General features: G+C 47.7%; 1 protein-coding gene across 1 annotated transcript; it reads left to right on the forward strand.

The window, feature by feature from the left end:
• Positions 1–487: 487 nt before the first annotated feature.
• LOC135888971 (uncharacterized) lies at positions 488–6,278 on the forward strand. The gene is made up of 2 exons (XM_065416782.1): positions 488–918; positions 4,767–6,278. The coding sequence occupies exons 1-2, from the start codon at positions 586–588 to the stop codon at positions 6,276–6,278; spliced, it is 1,845 nt and encodes a 614-aa protein (XP_065272854.1). The 5' UTR covers positions 488–585.
• Positions 6,279–18,169: the final 11,891 nt, after the last annotated feature.

Here is an 18,169-nt window from a genome sequence, read left to right on the forward strand (position 1 = left end):
AGGGGGAAACTGCAACAACTTTAGTGTTGCCAATTTTGGTTGGACATATTCCTGGAGGTTTCGTCACATGTCAATCAGTCTTTAATTAAAGAGTAATCTTTAATTCCTGGAGACTCCAGGACAATCCTGGAGGGTTGGCAACTGTAGCTTCAGGTATGTTATTGATTGGAGGTCTGAATGAACTATTAGGAATAACGCAGCCTATTCCTTGCGCTGTTTATTGTGTCATTACATTCAGTTTGTTTTACCGGGCCCCTACATTTCCAGGAGTATCCCATTATTGTGAGTAATCACAGTGAGGAAGCTGTAGGCACAAATGGTGAACAGCCGGAAAGCAAGTTTCACTTTTGCTTTGGACTTGTGTTTTTACTTCCTGATTCCACAAGAGCTGTCCTTGTAACTTGAGCCTTGACTGACACACAATGTGACCACTTAATTCTTAGCATGCCATCGGGAAGCCAATACCGGATTAGACAGAAGAGACTCAGCAAAAGTAAAGCAGGATAGCAACTTCCTCATTTACAATTCCATAACGTGCTTGAAATTTAAAGAGCAACATTTGCTAGTGTGGGACTCCTGCAAACTATGAAGGAGCTTAAAGCAGCAGCACCAGCCAAACAAGACATTTTAAGAGACTATGTTGCATACTATGGCACGAAGTGGTCGGAAGGAAAACTTCTGATCTGCAACGAGACAACGATAAAAGCAAAAGCTAAACACTTCCTGGAGTCTGGTGCCTGCCCTGCTGAGAGATTTAGCAGGTTTAGCTTCTACAGCATTGCAGAGAATTGTTTAAAGATGAAAAAGCAACAAGGAGGCAATGTTTTCAAAAACCTCATCCAAGCTTTCGAGTTCCTGGAGCTGCTCTGCATCAACCTGTTCCTCTCTCCTTGGAGAAAAGAAATAAAGTCGCTGAAGGTAGGATATGAGATGAAAACAGTGGCATAGCAACAGGATCAGAAAGCTATAAATCAAATCCTCAGGGTAGTGCTTTATTCCCAGTGTGCTGCACCTTTAATTAAATTAATGATTTACAGCTTGATCCAAAGTCCCCTGAAGTCAAGGGGAACATTTCTATTGATTTCAGTGGGCTTTCAATCAGGTCCATTATGCGCAAGTGATAAAATTTTAAAAAGTGCCTAAGGATATGTCTATATTGCAATAAAACATCAGTGGCTGGCCGATGTCAGCTGACTTGGGCATATGGGCTTGGGCTGTGCGGGGCTATAAAATTACAATTAGACCTTCAGGCTTAAGCTGGAGCCCAAGATCTGGGACCCGCCCTCCTTGGGGAGGTCCCAGAGCCCAGGCTCCAGCCAGATCCCGGATGTCTATGCTATAATTTTATAGCCCCATAGCCTGAGCCCCATGTGCCCAAGTCAGATGACATGGGCCAGCTGCTGGTGTTTTATTGCATGTAGACCTAGGTGACTTAAGGCCAGATTTTCAAAGGTAGTTGTCTAAAGATGCAGCTAGGTGCCTTGTCAGATTTTAAAAAGGACCTGAGCAGGTTATCCTTTTGGGAACCAGGTGCCTAACCGGCACAGGTCCTTTTTAAAATTCAAGTGGGTGCATAGCTGCATCTTTAGGTGACTAAATATCTTTGAAAATATGGTCCTTAGGAGCCCAAGACTTTCAATGAGACTTCAACAAAGTGCCTAAGTCACTTTTGAAAACAAGTTTTAGGTGCGTTTGAAAAATGTTGCTTACGTAGCCTGCCTTGCTAGAGGGGAGCAGCATGCTTTGCACTATACTGGTGAGCAAAAGCGATGTGCAGTCTGTTTATTCTCTTCTTTGTGAATGGACTCTTTGTCCTTTGTACGTCAGCCACATTGCAGTAATGTTCTAACGTAGAAAGCATAAACATTAAAACAAGCTACACGAACATTACAGCTCTTCCTTGGCTACTTTTAATGCAAATTGGGTTCTCTACAGATCAGACAAAATGAAGCAATTTTACATACTTGCATCTGAAGAAGTGAGGTTCTTACCCACGAAAGCTTATGCTCCCAATACTTCTGTTAGTCTTAAAGGTGCCACAGGACCCTCTGTTGCTTTTTACATAATGTCATCATTCTAAAAGTGTGGGTCCCCAGAGCATGAGCTGTGAAATGCCATTTAAACCCTGCATGGCTGCCAGTCTGGATTCATTCTAATGCTCAAATAAATATCACACAAGACAAATCAGTGCACAGACACAGAGGGACGTGGCATGGTGGGTGAGCCAGCCCCACTCCAGAGCTAGGAGGGGGCTGGAGAAAGGGTGTGGAGGGGCATCAGCTCTGTGCAGGGCTTGAGCCACAGTTTTCAGCAGTTCTGTGCCCTATACAGGTCTTGCTTACTCTGTTCCCTGCTCATTCCACCTTACTGTGCAGACACTGGGCTGATCCATGGAAGGTGATGATATGGGCAGAGTCAAACAGTACCCAAAGAAGTGGGAACTATCAACCACGGAATCCACAGAGATGGCCTGGCCTGACTTTGCTAAGCACGAAGCCTTTTAGCACATGTTGTTTTCGACTGTCACACCCTTGATTGTGGATTAATTACCCAGCCTATGGACTATGCCCCTCCCCCACAACCTGTTGCTCATCTGTCCATATTGTTCTCCAGGCAAATATATAACATAAACTATCAAAAGGCAGGGGATAAGGAAAAGCTAAACAAACAAAGAGGAAAATAAATGCCACACTGAGGGAATGGAAACTTTTGATGAGGGACAAGAGAGTCTGAGGAATATGGAGCCTGGAGGAAACTGACATAAAATGAATACAGAGAGTATCCTCTGCAAGACAGTTGCACAGGAGTTTGCTTGACCAGAGCGACTACTCCAGCTACATAATGCTATGATCTTTGAACAACCTTTCTAAATATTTGTCACAATTTTGAGTCGCCACCTCAGCTCATTGGAGCTCTTTGTTATATCTTTAGACTAGGTTCAGGGGAAATGAGGGAAATCTAGTGTTCTAACCAAGGAAGCTCCGGAAACAGAGACGCACATATATTCATACGACTCAATTAAATGAACCCAACAATGGCATTATGATTTGTATCAACATAGCCCCTCACAGCCCCAGTCATGGACCAGGAGTCCATTGTGCCAGGCAGCATGCAAAGGCAAAACCAAAAAAGCCAGCCCCTTCCCCAAGCAGTTTACAATGGGAGTATAAGGCAGGAGACAGGCAGATACAGGTAATGGAAGGGATTATCAATAATGTTTACATGTAAGGCTTTAAAGCGAGATTTTCAAAAGTAACTACTGATTTTGGGCCCAACTTGGCACACTTAAAAGAGGCCTGATTTCCAGAAAGGGTTGAGCACCCGGTGATGCTTTCTCAGGGCACCCAGAACAGTAAGCCACTGGGATATCCCTCTGCCTCAGCAAGGGAGCTTTGCTGGAGTTTAACTGTGTCTCAGCTCCCTGCCACACCCGCCTGTCCGCCTCACCAGCAAACACCTCAAGACTCTACCAGTCTTAACCTTGCCTTGCAGGTAACATTCAGTAAACCCCCTACAAGTTCCTCTGCAGTACCCTGCCCCTATCACTGCAGAGTCTCCAAAATTACCAAAGTTTGCTGCCTCCAAAGAAACAGTGCACACACCAACTTGTTTGTTTTGCTGAGGACTCATGCTTTACTGTAACACACAGCACTGAGATGACTTTATAGTAAAACCAAAAATAAGTTTGTTACTAAAGAACAGATTTAAGTGATAGTAAGCAGAGACAATAGAAACTGAAAATGGGTACAGATAAACCATAAATAAAATACACTTTCTGGTGTCTAAAATTTAACAGATTACACGCCTGGTATGGGGCAATTTCTCACTCACAGTCAGTTCTCAGTGTCCTTAAGCCACATGGCTGCAAAATACACCTTTCACAGATTCCAGAAGTGCTGGCCCTTTTGTCACTTTTAAGTGATGTCTTTTTCCTCTTCCTTATAACTCAGAAAATCTTTGAAACTTATTTTTTTGAAAAGTAACCCCATACAAAGTTCTTCCCTGCTGCTTGTTCTGCAGGGTGCAGAGCATGTCCCTTTTTTGTCCTCTTGTTAATTAGCTCTTTCTGGTGGGTTGATTACTTTGTTTAGCTTAGATGCAAATATACTTTCATTGTCTCTAGCTTACAAAGTTAGACTCAGGCAGATGGGCAAATCCATATTCCTTTGTATAAGACAAGCCTGTTTTTCCACTCTACTCAGATTGTTTGGTCTGAACATATTTTAGGCCAGATCTACACTACAGACCTAAATCCGTATAAATGCGTCACTCAAGGCTGTGAAAAATCCACACCCCTGAGCGACACAGTTATACTAACCAAACACCCACACACCCCCATGTAGACAGCGCTGCGTCAATGGGAGAGCTTCAGTGTTCAAGGGGTTTCTATTTTTTAAATTGAAAAAGACTTTGCTCTTGAATGGAACACAAGAAAAGGTGTTTGATAGTTTTATACTATCCTAGTCTGGCCACGAAGATCTTCTGCTGCTGCCACTGTCCTTTTCAATTAGTGAGGTAACAGGCCATATCCTCAGCTGGTGGAAATTGGCGTAGGCTCCACTGAAGTTATTGCACTTGAGCAAAGCAATCATTTTCAGGAGGCTGCCAATAATGCTGGTATAAAACCTCAAAATTCAAAACTCAGTGACACCAGTTTGGGGAAATAGTTGTTAAAAATTAAATAGTTATGAACTTGTTTAAAAAGCCCCTTCCCCTGCATGATTTCCCTCAATGCCCATCTTAATGTTTCTTTTTTTTCCCTCCAGACGTTTACAGGTAATTTTGTCTACTGTGTTCAATCAGTGCTCCCAGAAAACATAGTAAAAACAATACTGGAGAAAATAGGTTACATTGCAACAACAGCAACAGAGTATTCACTTGTCAGAAAGATAAATGAGGAGGAAACAAAAGAGACTGCATTTGAAATATTTCTTGCAAGGATCGAGTGTGAAACCATCCTTGAAATGATAAACGAAGTACAACACAGTGATTTGGGGGATATCCTACAGAAGAGAGCACAAAAGCATTGGTATCATGAAGAGAACAAGGACAGAGAGAGTCAACCTTTCCAGAGAGAGGACCCTGAAAATCTGGAAAACAAAGAAAATAATGAGATTTCTTCATGCCTTGGTGCTCAACAGAAGTCCTCAACAAAGAGTGAGAAATCCTTTGAAACTGCTGGAAATAGTAAGATCAAAGATGAATCCCATTTTAAACCTCCTGCTGATGTGCCTCAGTTAGCATCTACTCAATCCACTAGCAGGCTTCAAGTACACCAGAGGCAAGTGAGTGAGTCAGCACACTCTCATGGCAAATGCTCAGATAGTGAAGACTTCTTGAACAAATACAGTGACATCGTCATAGGACAAAAGCCTATCTTCAGTGAGAATTCTTCTCAGAAAGTGTTTGAAGAGAAGCTAAGAGGTGATCAGAGTGAAGAATGTGTTTTGGTGATCTCAACACCGTTGACAGCAAACGAAGCTGGTCCCAAACCACTCTCACCAGGTGCAAGCGGCCCACAAGCCTTTGCAATATTTACTGACGCTATTCCTGAAAGCAGAAATGCCCTTGATAAATACAGAGCCCAAGAGGTCCCTGAAGAAACCATCGAAGCAAAAATCAGTGATGCCATGAATTGCATAGGCACCTCCACAAATCCTGCAGATCAACCCCAGGAGCTGAAGCCCCTGTCTCATGGCAATACAGTTGTTACAGAATGTAATTTAACCAGAGAAGACAAAGTTTGTGAAATGTCTTTATCTTTTAGCAAACTAAAAATCCAGGAAGCCAGTGATGAAGAGCTTATGTATCCAGTAGAGGAAACTGCACAACCTGAGTGTATAACGAATGTAAATACAAGTGATAAAGACATCAGAGAATGGAATCACTCCAAGATGAAATATATATATCCAGCTAGGATTCAGACAACAAATAAAGCACCTTTCAGTGTTGGTCAGTCTTCCTCAAACCTACTTGGTAATGCCACTGGGGGCCCCGAGTGTCCTACTACTGGCTCGGATAACAAGAGACTATTAACGGATACGCCTGGTACACATGCAACTTCAGAGGGTTTCAGACACATCAGAGAGCCACCTAATCTCACTTACATCCCTCCCAGAAGTATTTATGTTCCACCTGCAGGCCCTAGCGCCACCACTGTGAATTGTAGGAAGAGCCACTTACAGCCTGAAGGAGGCTCGCTTGAGTCCTCTTCATCTACAGAAGTGAATGAAACTAACCAAGAGGACTATGTAATTATCAGCAAGGATGGTGAATAAGGAATGCCAGGCCCATATGATTCTGAAAATGCCCTTCACCATTGGTCTACAACATACATGTATTTCCAGGCTGGTCTTGGTCCTCTCTTGAGCAAAGATTCGTCATACCAAAGCATGTGCTGCTTTTGGGTAGTGAAGAAAGGGTCCATTAGTCTGCTCTAACTATTTGTCTTCAGTGATCACACTGATACTCAGGTGCTCAGACCTGAATGGTCACCTGTCTTTAATTTGTGTGTATTAAAAATGAGGATAAATTCACAAATGTATTTGATATGATGTATAAGTTAGACACCAGGGCCTGCTGTATTTGGCTTCTGACAGGTTTTTCAAATACATATACTGCCACTTTTTCTCTCTCTCTAACAAGTTATTCTTGCAGCAAGGCAGCAAATTTACCTCAAAGAATGAAATAAAGTCTAAAATGTTGTGCAATGGGAAAAATAGATAAATGATTCCAAATGAAGGTTCACTGTTTATAGCCTCTCCCATGCCTCATTAAAGTTAAAATTGAAGCTCATCTCCAGTTGCTCATAACATTTCAGTGAAGTTAACTTTTGAGCTAATATTCTTTTTGCTTGTTCTCAGTCCTAAGATTGATTTAGAAAGTTTGGTAAAATTCTGTTTGGACGTTCGGAGCTAAAACACACTCTGCTAAGACATTTTCAGATGTATTTTTGCGTTAGAATAATCCTGTGGGTCTTCTAAATATACTTGATTCTGTGCAATTATAGGTTTTGATACTTCCCTCCGTTTGCTACCACCAAATAATACCAAAAAAAAAAAATGTTTTGTCTTAGGCCCCAGTTCTGAAATTTGACTCTCTCAAACAAACCCTTATGTCTGTACAAAATCCTGTTGAACTCAATGGTGCTTAGTGCAGGAAAAGGGAGGGCTGTCTTGGGGCCTTAATGAGGACTAGTTCCTTTAACCAATATGACAAAAATTGTTTTTATTAATGAAGTTATAACCTTTTGAAAACTACATGCTTTTCTTGCACTATACATTGTTTTCTACTAACTTTTTAGCAATATAATGAAGTTCCATACTCCAGATATACTCTCATGTACATATACACCAAGATTTTCAAAAATACATGCTAAAGTTAGAACCAAAGGTAAGCTCCTAAATAAGTAGCCTGAGTGCTGACCAGCAACTGACTTCAATGGGAGTTGGTTTTGGTCACTTATTCGGGAGCCCTCTGTTGTCAAACTTAAGCATTTAAAAATCATGATTCAGGCCCAAACGAATAATGGAATTTTTTTGTGTATATATTTCAGTTTCTTGCCTTGTCTTCTGGGTTTTGATTCTTTAGGGTTCACATTTTCAATTTTTTCTCCATGAGGGCTAGAAACACACTTTAACCCCCCCTCCCCCAAAAGGACAAGACAGAAAGTTGAGATTCTTACTTAACCACATGACTTCAGGGGCTGCGGATTTAAGAAAAACACCAACTATTGGGAATATTGCAACAAAATAACAAGAATTGGCAACTCTGTGAGACTAACTTTAAGTTCCTTATATGGAAAATCTTGGCTATTAAGTGTAAATACAAACATGTGCCTGAAGCAGTATGCAAATATTACATTTATTTGAATTGTAATATTTGTTCATTTAGATACACATGCTCTTATCTGATATTGCATGTTAACAGTACATTTGACTGCTGAAAGTATCTTTTTTCCAAAATAGTGCTTAGTATAAAGCAGAATAAAAAAAAAGTGTATTCTAATGCTAAGCTCAATATATTTTTCAGAAATCTTAAGCAATCTCCTTCTTAGTAAAAGGTATTATAACTTAGATATTTCCAATACCAATTCTTTCCTAGAGTTGCTTATTTGTATATAGAGAAATATTTGCTGATCATTTCTTCAAGTTCTTTATAATGTCACCATCTGGATTGTAAAACAGTAGTTCTGTGCCAAGAGAAAAAGAAAAACAGGATTCTTACGGGGTGAAAGAAAGAGTGGGGCTATCAGGAAAGCTGAAGAATTCACACAGGGAAAGCTCTGTACTTTGAAAAAGTCACTGGAGAATCCCTGCAATGAAGCTCTTAGAAGTCTTAACAGTAGCGGGTGTAAAACCCTGACTCCATTGAAGTCAATGGCAGGATTGCACCTAAGGTTTGAGGGAAGTTTACGTTACACACACGAGCAGATATTCCTGTTTGCATATATGTCTTCCAAGTCCACATTCATGTTCTTGCTAAACTTTGTTTCGTTTATTGTGTTTTTATAAGATGCAATTTTCCCCCCCATTGGGGATTATTAAAGTTCCTCCTCTGTTTTAAGCTTTGTGTCTAGCAAAAGTTATTAGGGGAGCTCTGACTGGGAAGTTGCAAAAGCCGTCCCCACCACACGAGAATATGTACTGTAGACACATAGGGTACATCTCTACAGCAGCTGGGAGCAGGCTTCAGCCTGAATAGACAGACTCGCGCTAGCAGGGCTTGAGTGGCCATGTGGACATTGTGGCATGCCCTGGCGCTTGGGCTCTTAAGCTTCGGGGGTTGCAACATCCACAAAGATCTTTTTAGCATGCTACTTTGGGCCCTGCTAGCAGAAGTCTGTCTACCTGAGCTGGGAGGCTTGGTCTTAGGTGTGGTGTAGAGATACCTAGAGAGGTGTAGAGATAACGCTGCTGGGAGAGAGGGTCTGAGTGGGCCAGGTTGGCTGAGGGAGATGACTGTGATAAAGACAATAGAAAAAGGACAGTTACCTGTTCCGTAACTGGCGTTCTTTGAGCTGTGTTGCTCAGGTGTATTCCACTGTAGGTGTGCGTGCTCGCCACGTGCACCGGTGCCGGAAGTTTTTCCCTTAGCAGTATCCGTAGAGGGGGAGCACCGCTGCGACCCCTGGAGTGGTGCCGACATATCGCGCCATAAAGGGGGCTGCGTGCTCCCCCCACCCTCAGTTCCTTCTTGCCAGACAACTCCGACAGAGGGGAAGGAGGGCGGGACGTGGAATACACATGAGCAACACATCTCGAAGAACGCCAGTTACGGAACAGGTAACTGTCCTTTCTTCTTCGAGTGATTGCTCATGTGTATTCCACTATAGGTGACTCCAAGCTATCCCTGATGGAGGCGGGTAGGAGTTTAAAGGAAAAGATTTATGGGTTACCCAGGCGGAGCACCGCCCTACCAAACCCGGCGTCATCCCTTGTTTGGGAGATGATCGCATAGTGCGATGAAAAAGTGTGGACAGAGGACCACGTAGCAGCTCTACAGATGTCCTGAATAGGGGCATGAGCCACATAGGCCGCAGACGAGGCCTGGGCTCTCGTCGAATGCGCCTTCACTATAGGAGGCGGGGGAACCCCTGCCAGGTCATAAAAGGTGCAAATGCACGAGGTGATCCAGCGGGAGATCCGCTGGGTGGACACCAGGCGTCCCCTCATACGCTCGGCCGAAGCAATAAAAAGCTGGGGGGACTTCCTAAATGACCTGGTTCTGTCCAGGTAAAAGGCCAGCGCTCTGCGCACGTCTAACATTCCTCATTGGAGGAATGGGGCTTAGGACAGAGGACCGGAAGGAAAATATCCTGATCCATGTGGAAAGCCGAGACTACCTTCGGCAAAAAGGAGGGGTGAGGGTGGAGCTGAACCTTGTCCTTATGAAAGACCGTATTCGGCGGTTCAGAGGTCAGGGCCCTGAGCTCGGAGACCCGGTGGGCTGAGGTGATAGCCACTAAGAACGCCACCTTCCACGACAGGTGGGACCACGAACAAGTGGCTAAGGGCTCGAAAGGGGGCCCTGTGAGGCGGGAAAGTACTAGGTTCAGGTCCCAGAGCGGGACCGGGGGTCTGGCGTAAGGGAATGCCCGATCTAACCCTTTCAGAAACCGGGCCGTCATGTGATGCAAGAATATAGACAAGCCCTGCACTGGGGGATGGAAAGCCGAAATGGCCGCCAGGTGCACTCTGATGGAGGCAGGCACCAGACCTTGGGTCCGAAGGGACAGGAGGTAATCAAGGACAAGCTGGATAGACGCGGAGGAGGGAGAGAAACCTCTATCCCTCGCCCACATAGAGAACCTATACCACTTAGCCAGGTAGGTTCGACGAGTGGAGGGTTTCCTACTCTCCAGCAGGACCCTTCTCACATCCTCAGAACACCTCCCCTCCTCCTCATTTAACCACGAAGCAGCCACGCTGTCAGGTGGAGCGTGGCTAGGTTGGGATGGAGGAGATGACCTTCCTCCTGGGAGAGGAGGTCCGGGCGTAGCGGCAGCCTGCAAGGAGGGGCCACTAAGAGTTGCAGCAGGGACCCGTACCAATGCTGATGGGCCCAATCCGGGGCTATGAGGATAATCCTCACCCCGTCTGACTTCACCTTCTGTAGGACCCTGCCTATTAAGGGGAAGGGCGGGAAGGCGTACAACAGGGGTCCCGACCATGGGAGCAGAAACGCATCCGATAGCGCCCCGTCGTCCTCTCCCGCTCTGGAGCAGAATCAAGGACACTGACGATTCTGGGCGGTGGTGAACAGGTCTACCTAGGGAGCACCCCACTGTAGGAAGATCCACCTGGCCATCTCCTTGTGCAGGGACCACTCGTGCTGTTGGAAGAATACCCTGCTCAGGCGGTCCGCGAGCGTGTTGCTCTTGCCAGGCAGGTAAAAGGCCCGCAGGAGTATATTGTGGGCTATACAGAACTCCCACAGGAGTTGGGCTTCCTGGCATAAGGCCCGGGAACGCGTGCCCCCCTGTTTGTTGACGTAATACATGGCGGTCGTGTTGTCCGTGAGGACTCTGACCACCTTCCCTTGTATGTGCTGGCGAAATGCCACACACGCCAGGCGTACGGCACTGAGCTCCCTGATGTTTATGTGCAGGGTTAGTTCCTCTGGTGACCACATGCCCTGGGTCCTGAAATCCCCCATGTGGGCTCCCCAGCCCAGGTCCGAGGCATCCGACACTAGATGTAGTGAGGGAGGGGGCTCTCGGAAAGGAATACCCTGAAGCAATTGCTCGGGAGGGACCACCATTGAAGGTCTGCCACCACCTTGGGCGGCACCGTGACCACCTTGTCCAGGCCATCCCTGGCCAGGGAATACCGGGAAGCCAGCCAGAGCTGAAGGGGCCGCATCCAAAGCCTGGCATGTCGCGCCACATAGGTGCACGCTGCCATGTGGCCTAGGATTTGAAGGCACACCTGTGCCGTGGTTACCGGAAAGGCCATGACCGAGGCGATGAGAGCTTTGAGCATCTTGAATCTGTCCCGTGGGAGGGAGGCCATGGCCACCCAGGAATCTAACAGCGCCCCTATAAAGCTTATGCACTGAACCGGAATTAACGTGGATTTCTCCTCGTTTACCAGTAGGCCTAGAGCCGCGCAGGTGTCTAGCAGGAAGCTCGTCTGCTGCTGCACCAGAGAGCGATACCGGCCCTTGAGCAGCCAGTCGTCGAGGTAGGAGAAGACCTGCAGTCCATTCCTCCTGAGGTGGGCCACCACCACCGCCATACACTTTGTAAATACCCTGGGGGCAGTAGAAAGGCCAAAGGGGAGGACCGTAAACTGGAAGTGGTCCTGACCCACCAGGAAACGGAGGGTGACCCTCGAAAATATGGATGTGAATGTATGCATCCTGGAGGTCCAGCGCCGTAAACCAATCCCCCTGGTCTAGGGATGGAATAATAGAGGCCAGGGACACCATGCGGAATTTGCAACGCAACAGGAACTGGTTGAGATTCCGCAGGTTCGAGGATGGGCTGAAGCCCGCCCTTCGCCTTGGGGATGGGGAAATACCTGGAGTAAAACCCCCGCCCTGGTATTCCCAAGGTACCCTTTCCACCGCTCCCAAAGAGAGGAGGCGCTCTACCTCCTGGCAGAGGAGGAGGGCATGCTCCGGGACCCCGGGCCGGCTGCCCGGTCGGGGGACAGTTGGGAGGGGTTGAAACAAACTGCAGCCTGTACCCTTGGGAGATGGTGCTGAGGACCCATTGGTCCGACGTTATGCGGGATCACTGCAGTTGGAAGTCCGATAAACGATTTATAAAAGGCAACTTTATTAACTGGGGGGGTACACTGGCAACAGGCCCGGTGACCCCCCTCAATGAGTCAAAAACGCCGTTTTCCCGGCTGTTTGGCCTTTGAGGCCCCAGGCTGTGAGGCCGAGCGGGATTGGCATTGGGACCGATGCCTTTGTTCCCTCTGCCACTTAGGTGGGGGTTCATATCTGCCCCTAGCTTGCAGAGCAGAGGGTTGAGGCCTGGGCTTGTCCTTGGCAGGCGGGACGTACAGGCCTAGCGTCTGCAGGGTGGTGCGGGAGTCCTTCATCCCATGCAGACAGGTGTCTGTCTGGTCCGCAAAAAGGGCCTTGCCATCAAACAGCAGGTCCTGCATTATGGACTGGGATTCTGACGACAGCCCCGAAAGCGAGAGCCACGACGCCCGTCGCATGGAAACCGCGGAAGCCATCGAACAAGCCGCTGTGTCCGCCGCATCCGAAGCCGCCTGGAGAGCAGCTTTGGCGGCAGCCGCACCCTCCTCAATCAGCACCCGGAACTCCTTCGCATCCTTGTCAGGAATGAGGGGCTCAAACTTGGGGAGGGATCCCCAGAGATTAAACTCATAACGGCTCAGAAGCGCCTGATGGTTGGCCACTCTGAGCTGGAAACTTGCTGACAAATAAACCTTTTTTCCAAAGGTATCAAGTCTACGAGCGTCCTTGTCCTTTGGCGTCGGCGCGGGCTGGCCATTCCGCTCGCGGTGGTGGACCGACTACCACCAGGGAGTTTGGAGCTGGGTGGGTGTAAAGGTACTCGAGACCCCTCACGGGGACGAAGTACTTCCTCTCGGCCTTCTTGGAAATAGGCGCAAGAGAGGCCGGGGTCTGCCAAAGGCCAGTGGTGATATTGGCGACTCTCTGATGGAAAGGGAGCGCCACACGCCCCGGTACCGAGGAGGCGAGGACATTGAAGAGAGTATCGGAGGGCTCCTCCATCTCCTCGGCCCGGAGCTCGAGGTTGGCTGCCACCCTCCGAAGCAGCTCTTGATGTGCTTTAAAGTCCTCTTGGGAAGAGGGAGGCGGTACAGCAACCGAATCGCCCTGTGCCGAAGAGGTGGAAGGTGCGGTCCCTTCGGCGGCCAATGGCATCGTGGGCTCCGGGTTCGGTGCCAGAGTTGGTGTCGGGGGTTCGGCGCCCACGGCCTGATCCCGGTGCCGGGGAGGTGACGCAGGGTGGCCCTGAGAGGCTCCCGCCACGGAGTGAGGTCCTGGCTGCGCAGATGCCTGAGGCCACGGTGCCCACTGGCACCATTGTCCCTGCCAGGGCACGGCCTGGAACTGAGGCGCATCAGGTGGCAGGACTGGTTGTTCTTGCGGCACGGTGCGGCCCAGGGACAGACGGCTGCGTACCAAAGCCGAAGTCCTGGAAGAGCGCACGGTGCCATAGGAACGACTGGAGCGGTCTCTATTGTGATGGCTCCTGCCCCGAGACTTCAACCTGGACAATGTTGACAGGTAGATGTCCAAGGAATTGTCTCTGGATTCCCTGCGGCGCCTGTGGCCACGGTGCCGGGGACTCTCAGGACGCGCGCCGGGCATGGCCTCTGCGATGGCGGACGCTTGAGTACGAGCGCCGGTGCAGACGGTGTCGAGACCTGTTCCTCTCGGAGCGGCTGGAAGAGGAACGGCGCCGTCTCTTGTCACCTCCGCGACGGCGTCCGAGAGCAGAGGAGTGGGATCCGCTCATCGAAGAGTCCGGACGCAGAGTCGACGTACATCTCGGGGCTCTGCTCGGCGCCTCGACCTCTGACACCTCTGGGGAGGGCTGATGGGCACCCAAAGGCGGCTCTCCACGGGACCGGGGGCCCGACTGAGGCAGCACTCCCGGCACCGGAAGCGCTAAGATGTCACGCGCGGCCTGAGCTGCCTCTGGCGTCGAAGACATGCGTACCTCCGGCGAGGCTTGTGCGGACGGGACTGGACTACTCCGCTCAGCCCGAGTCGGAGGTCTCTGTCCCGATGGGGATCGCAGGCTGCCCAACTCGGGTCTGGCCTCACCCGTCCTTCTCTCGGCGCTGCTGAGACTTCCCTGGCTTCTTAGCTGGGGAGCGGTGCTGGGACGTCAACGGCGCCTCGCTGCGCACCGAGGACACGGTACCGGGTGCTGCTTCCGAACGGCGCATCGGAGGCGCTTTGCCACGCGCCGAAGACGCGGAGCCCGGCGCGGTGTTGGCTCAACACGCCGGTGCCAATGCTGACTCCATTAACAGAGCTCGGAGTCGGATCTCACGCTCCTTCTTTGTCCGCGGCTTGAAGGAGCCGCAGATCTTGCACTTGTCACTAATGTGAGACTCGCCCAGACAGCAAAGACACTGATTGTGTGGAACGCTTCTGGGCATGGAGTTGCGACAGGAGTCGCACGACTTGAAGCCTGGGCCACGGGGCATGCCCCGAGCCAGGCACTCTCGAAAGAAAGTTCAGCAAGGAAGAGATCAGTGAAACTGGATACCACTAAGGCTAGTAACGCTGCAGCTAAGCTAAGCTGGAGCAAGTTCCGACTACCTTCACTGGCGGCAAGAAGGAACTGAGGGTGGGGGGAGCACGCAGCCCCCTTTATGGCGTGATATGTCGGCGCCACTCCAGGAGTCGCAGCGGTGCTCCCCCTCTATGGATACCGCTAAGGGAAAAACTTCCGGCACCGGTGCACGTGGCGAGCACGCACACCTATAGTGGAATACACCTGAGCAATCACTCGAATAACTTAAATTATTATTTGGAAAAAGAGGCAAGACTTAAAGGAGTCCAAACAGAAAGCATAAAAAAAGGGTTGTCTCAACTCAGCGACAGCAGCCCCACTTTATGCAGTCCCAGAACACTACATCGGGTCACCAAATCATATCACTGAATTTGCTTCAATAATAAAACTAAAGTTAAACCCATTTTGAACACATACCTCAATTACACTTAACCCAGCAGATCTAAAGTGGCCATATTTTGAGATTTGAACATTTGATGACATTTATGCGATTTGGGGCACAGCTTTAAACCACATAAGCCACATTTTTATATGGGCCTTGAACTGTGTTCCATTTGTGTGCATGCAACTTCATGTGTATTCTCACTGCACTTGTGGAATTGCTGAGATGGCCAAGTAGCAGCTACACAGACCGGACAGAGGCCGTCTGTAATTCTATTTTATAAATGGACAGAAAGAGAGGCAATGCCTGGGGCAGGGGGAGCATGGGGTCGTGTGCCCCCAACCCCCTGATTTCTACCAGGGTTTATATGCCCTGCCCTGAACCCCGCTGCATGCCACCAGAACCTTTAAATCAAAGGTTTTCCAACTGTGGGGCATGCCCCCTATGGGGGCACAGAAGAACATTCAGGGGGCAAGCAGTGGCTCAGGCTTCAGCCCCACATGGCAGGGCTCAGGGAGCACCACCTCTACCCCGTTTCATCTATTTTTGTCTGGGTTGGGGTGGGTGGGACACAACCAAAAATTGTTACTGGGGGGGGGGGGGAGTGGGGCTCAGCTCAAAAAGTTTGAAAACCTCTGCTTTAAATTATGCCCCCTGCTATCAACAGTTATGCATCGTCTCTGGACAGAAACTGAGGACAGACTGCAAGGGAGGTTTCTAAAGGGCCAAGCAATTTATGATCCCATCGGCCAATGTGCTCCTGCATACAAGTTCTAATGAATGCTGCACCTCTCTTTGCTTAGTTAAATTACATCACAGTCAGCACCTGAACTTAGCTGACAGCAATACCAGGGCTGCAAATGTCTCTTGCTAAAGGGGGGGGTCTATTTGTTTTGGTAAAATGTGTGCATATCTTCTTGCGAGCGGCTGACTTTAATTGTGCTACAGCTGGTACTGACTGTCTGTGGATTAAATGGGGATTTACTTACTGACTGGATATCTTTCTGTCACAAATTTGAGTCCCAGCCTATTCCCAAAGCGACATGCTACACAGAGCTAGCCCCTTTGAATGGCTCCACTCCCTTGCCCTGGATTACCAACATTCTCTTTTGATTCCCACAGAAGCGGCTCTTACGCTGTGGAATCTGGTAGTTGGTGATACTACTCACTCACTCAAGCTCTCCCTCTGGGTGTCTTGAGCTAGTCATTTTTCCCCACTTAACATTCATATCACACCCATGACCCTGCGCTGTTTAGAATTAAGGGTGCTGAAGAAGCGTAGGTTAGCTTTAGAACAAATGTTCTTGAAAAGGTAAAAACCAAGAAAATTGAATTTCAGTGCAAGGAAGATTAAAACACATTAAGCAGAGACAATAGGGGAACACTAAATTAGAATTTGTTTAGGGATACTAAGCATAGGTTTAGAAAGCAGGAGATTATGAAACAAAATGTTTGAGGAAGAAACAAAAAAGAATTGACAGGGATTTAGGAGAGCTTGTGATACTGCCTGATAGAGAGATTTAGGCTTCCAGTGCCCAACCGAGTCAGTTTTTATAACACTCAAAAAAGTAGTTCCTAAAACACACTACTCTGATTGCCAATGTTCAGAGAAAAAAATATGACAGAGTAACCACCAACAATTTGAGCAAATAACCGAAACAATGCCATTCTGCTGCAATACTTTAATTTACACAGTGAATTTGGAATCAAGACTGAAAGGAGTAAAAACTTCCCTGCTCACTAAAGGGTTTCTATTAAGGAAATTATATATATATATATATATTGAAATGTTCAATTAATTTTATATATATATATATATAAAATTAATTGAACATTTCAAACATATGGGACAATCTCCAAGGAGTTGGCTGTTTTTGGTCTCTCTTAGGGTATGCCCAGCTTGTGTGTTTTCAAGAAACATTCAAATACTTTTCCTCTACATTTAAAATCTTTAATTAATATACTTAAGCAGTTAGAAATGTTGGCTCTTATTGTTCAGCTAGAGTACTAAAGCTTTAGAACAGAACCACTGAACCTAGGCACTGCATTCACATAATTTAGAAAATTAATTTAGTGTTGCACTCAGAAACTCTTTCTGCACGACTACCAGCATTGGTTCTCTGTATAAAGAGAACAAAAATCTTGTTTGATGTTAAAAAAAAAAAAAAAAAATAGAAGAAATTACCAGGGTGTGATGGGTGTTCTCCTCACCCTTACCTGACAGGGTTAAGGTAGTTGGGAAGGAGTTAATTAACCTGACAGCTACACCTGGGAGAGAATTAGGCTGGAGAGGCAAGCCCTAATTAAAGCATGGAGCCCAGCTGGAAAGGAACAGAGGGGGCTAGTGTAAAGCCAGGAAATTGGCAACAGAAAGAGACTGTAGTGAGGGAGCCTCTAGTCACTTTCTGGATGTTCGAGAGGGAGGGAAGGGAGGACATGCAGGGAGAAAGTAGAAACCCCAGGGGATCAAGACCCAGAAGGAAGGAAGGGTTTATCCAGAAGGGTGGTGGCTCAGAGAAACAGCAGCAAGATTTAAGATGGTACAGACCTTAGCATCTAAGTAGAGGCGCTCTGAGTTAGAACCTGGAGTAGAGGGTGGACCCAGGTTCCTCTACCAGCCACTGGAAAGTGGCACCATCTGGGTAGTGATGGAGAAGGCTGCTGGAGACAGTTTTCTATGGAATGACTTTGATACCCCAGAAATGGGAAAACACAGTGACCTGACTGGAGGAACAAGCCATGAAGGGAGAGTATCTGGAGTCAGAGGGAGAGAGACACAGCAGGGCATGCAAACAAGCATATGTCAGACCTGGAAAGAGCTAATCCCCATAGCAGCTAGGAGGAGGCGCCCTAGTAGTGAGTGGACCCCATGACACAGGGCCTCCTCTCTTAGCAGCAGTCCAATTCAAGTAGAAACTGAATAAATAAAGGGCTACAATGAAACTATAAATTAACTACACATGATTACAATGAAAATTAAAGATACACCTTTGTGTAGTATCTGATTGTTGTTATTCTTAACCAAA

The sequence above is a fragment of the Emys orbicularis genome, chromosome 14 (assembly GCF_028017835.1).
Source record: "Emys orbicularis isolate rEmyOrb1 chromosome 14, rEmyOrb1.hap1, whole genome shotgun sequence".
Taxonomy (NCBI): domain Eukaryota; kingdom Metazoa; phylum Chordata; order Testudines; family Emydidae; genus Emys; species Emys orbicularis.

Bases quoted from the DNA above. Each gene is read 5' to 3' on its own strand.
- LOC135888971 (XM_065416782.1), top strand. From the start codon at position 586: ATGAAGGAGCTTAAAGCAGCAGCACCAGCCAAACAAGACATTTTAAGA. The intron at 919-4,766 runs GTAGGATATGAG...TTTTCCCTCCAG, and splicing joins AAGAAATAAAGTCGCTGAAG to ACGTTTACAGGTAATTTTGT.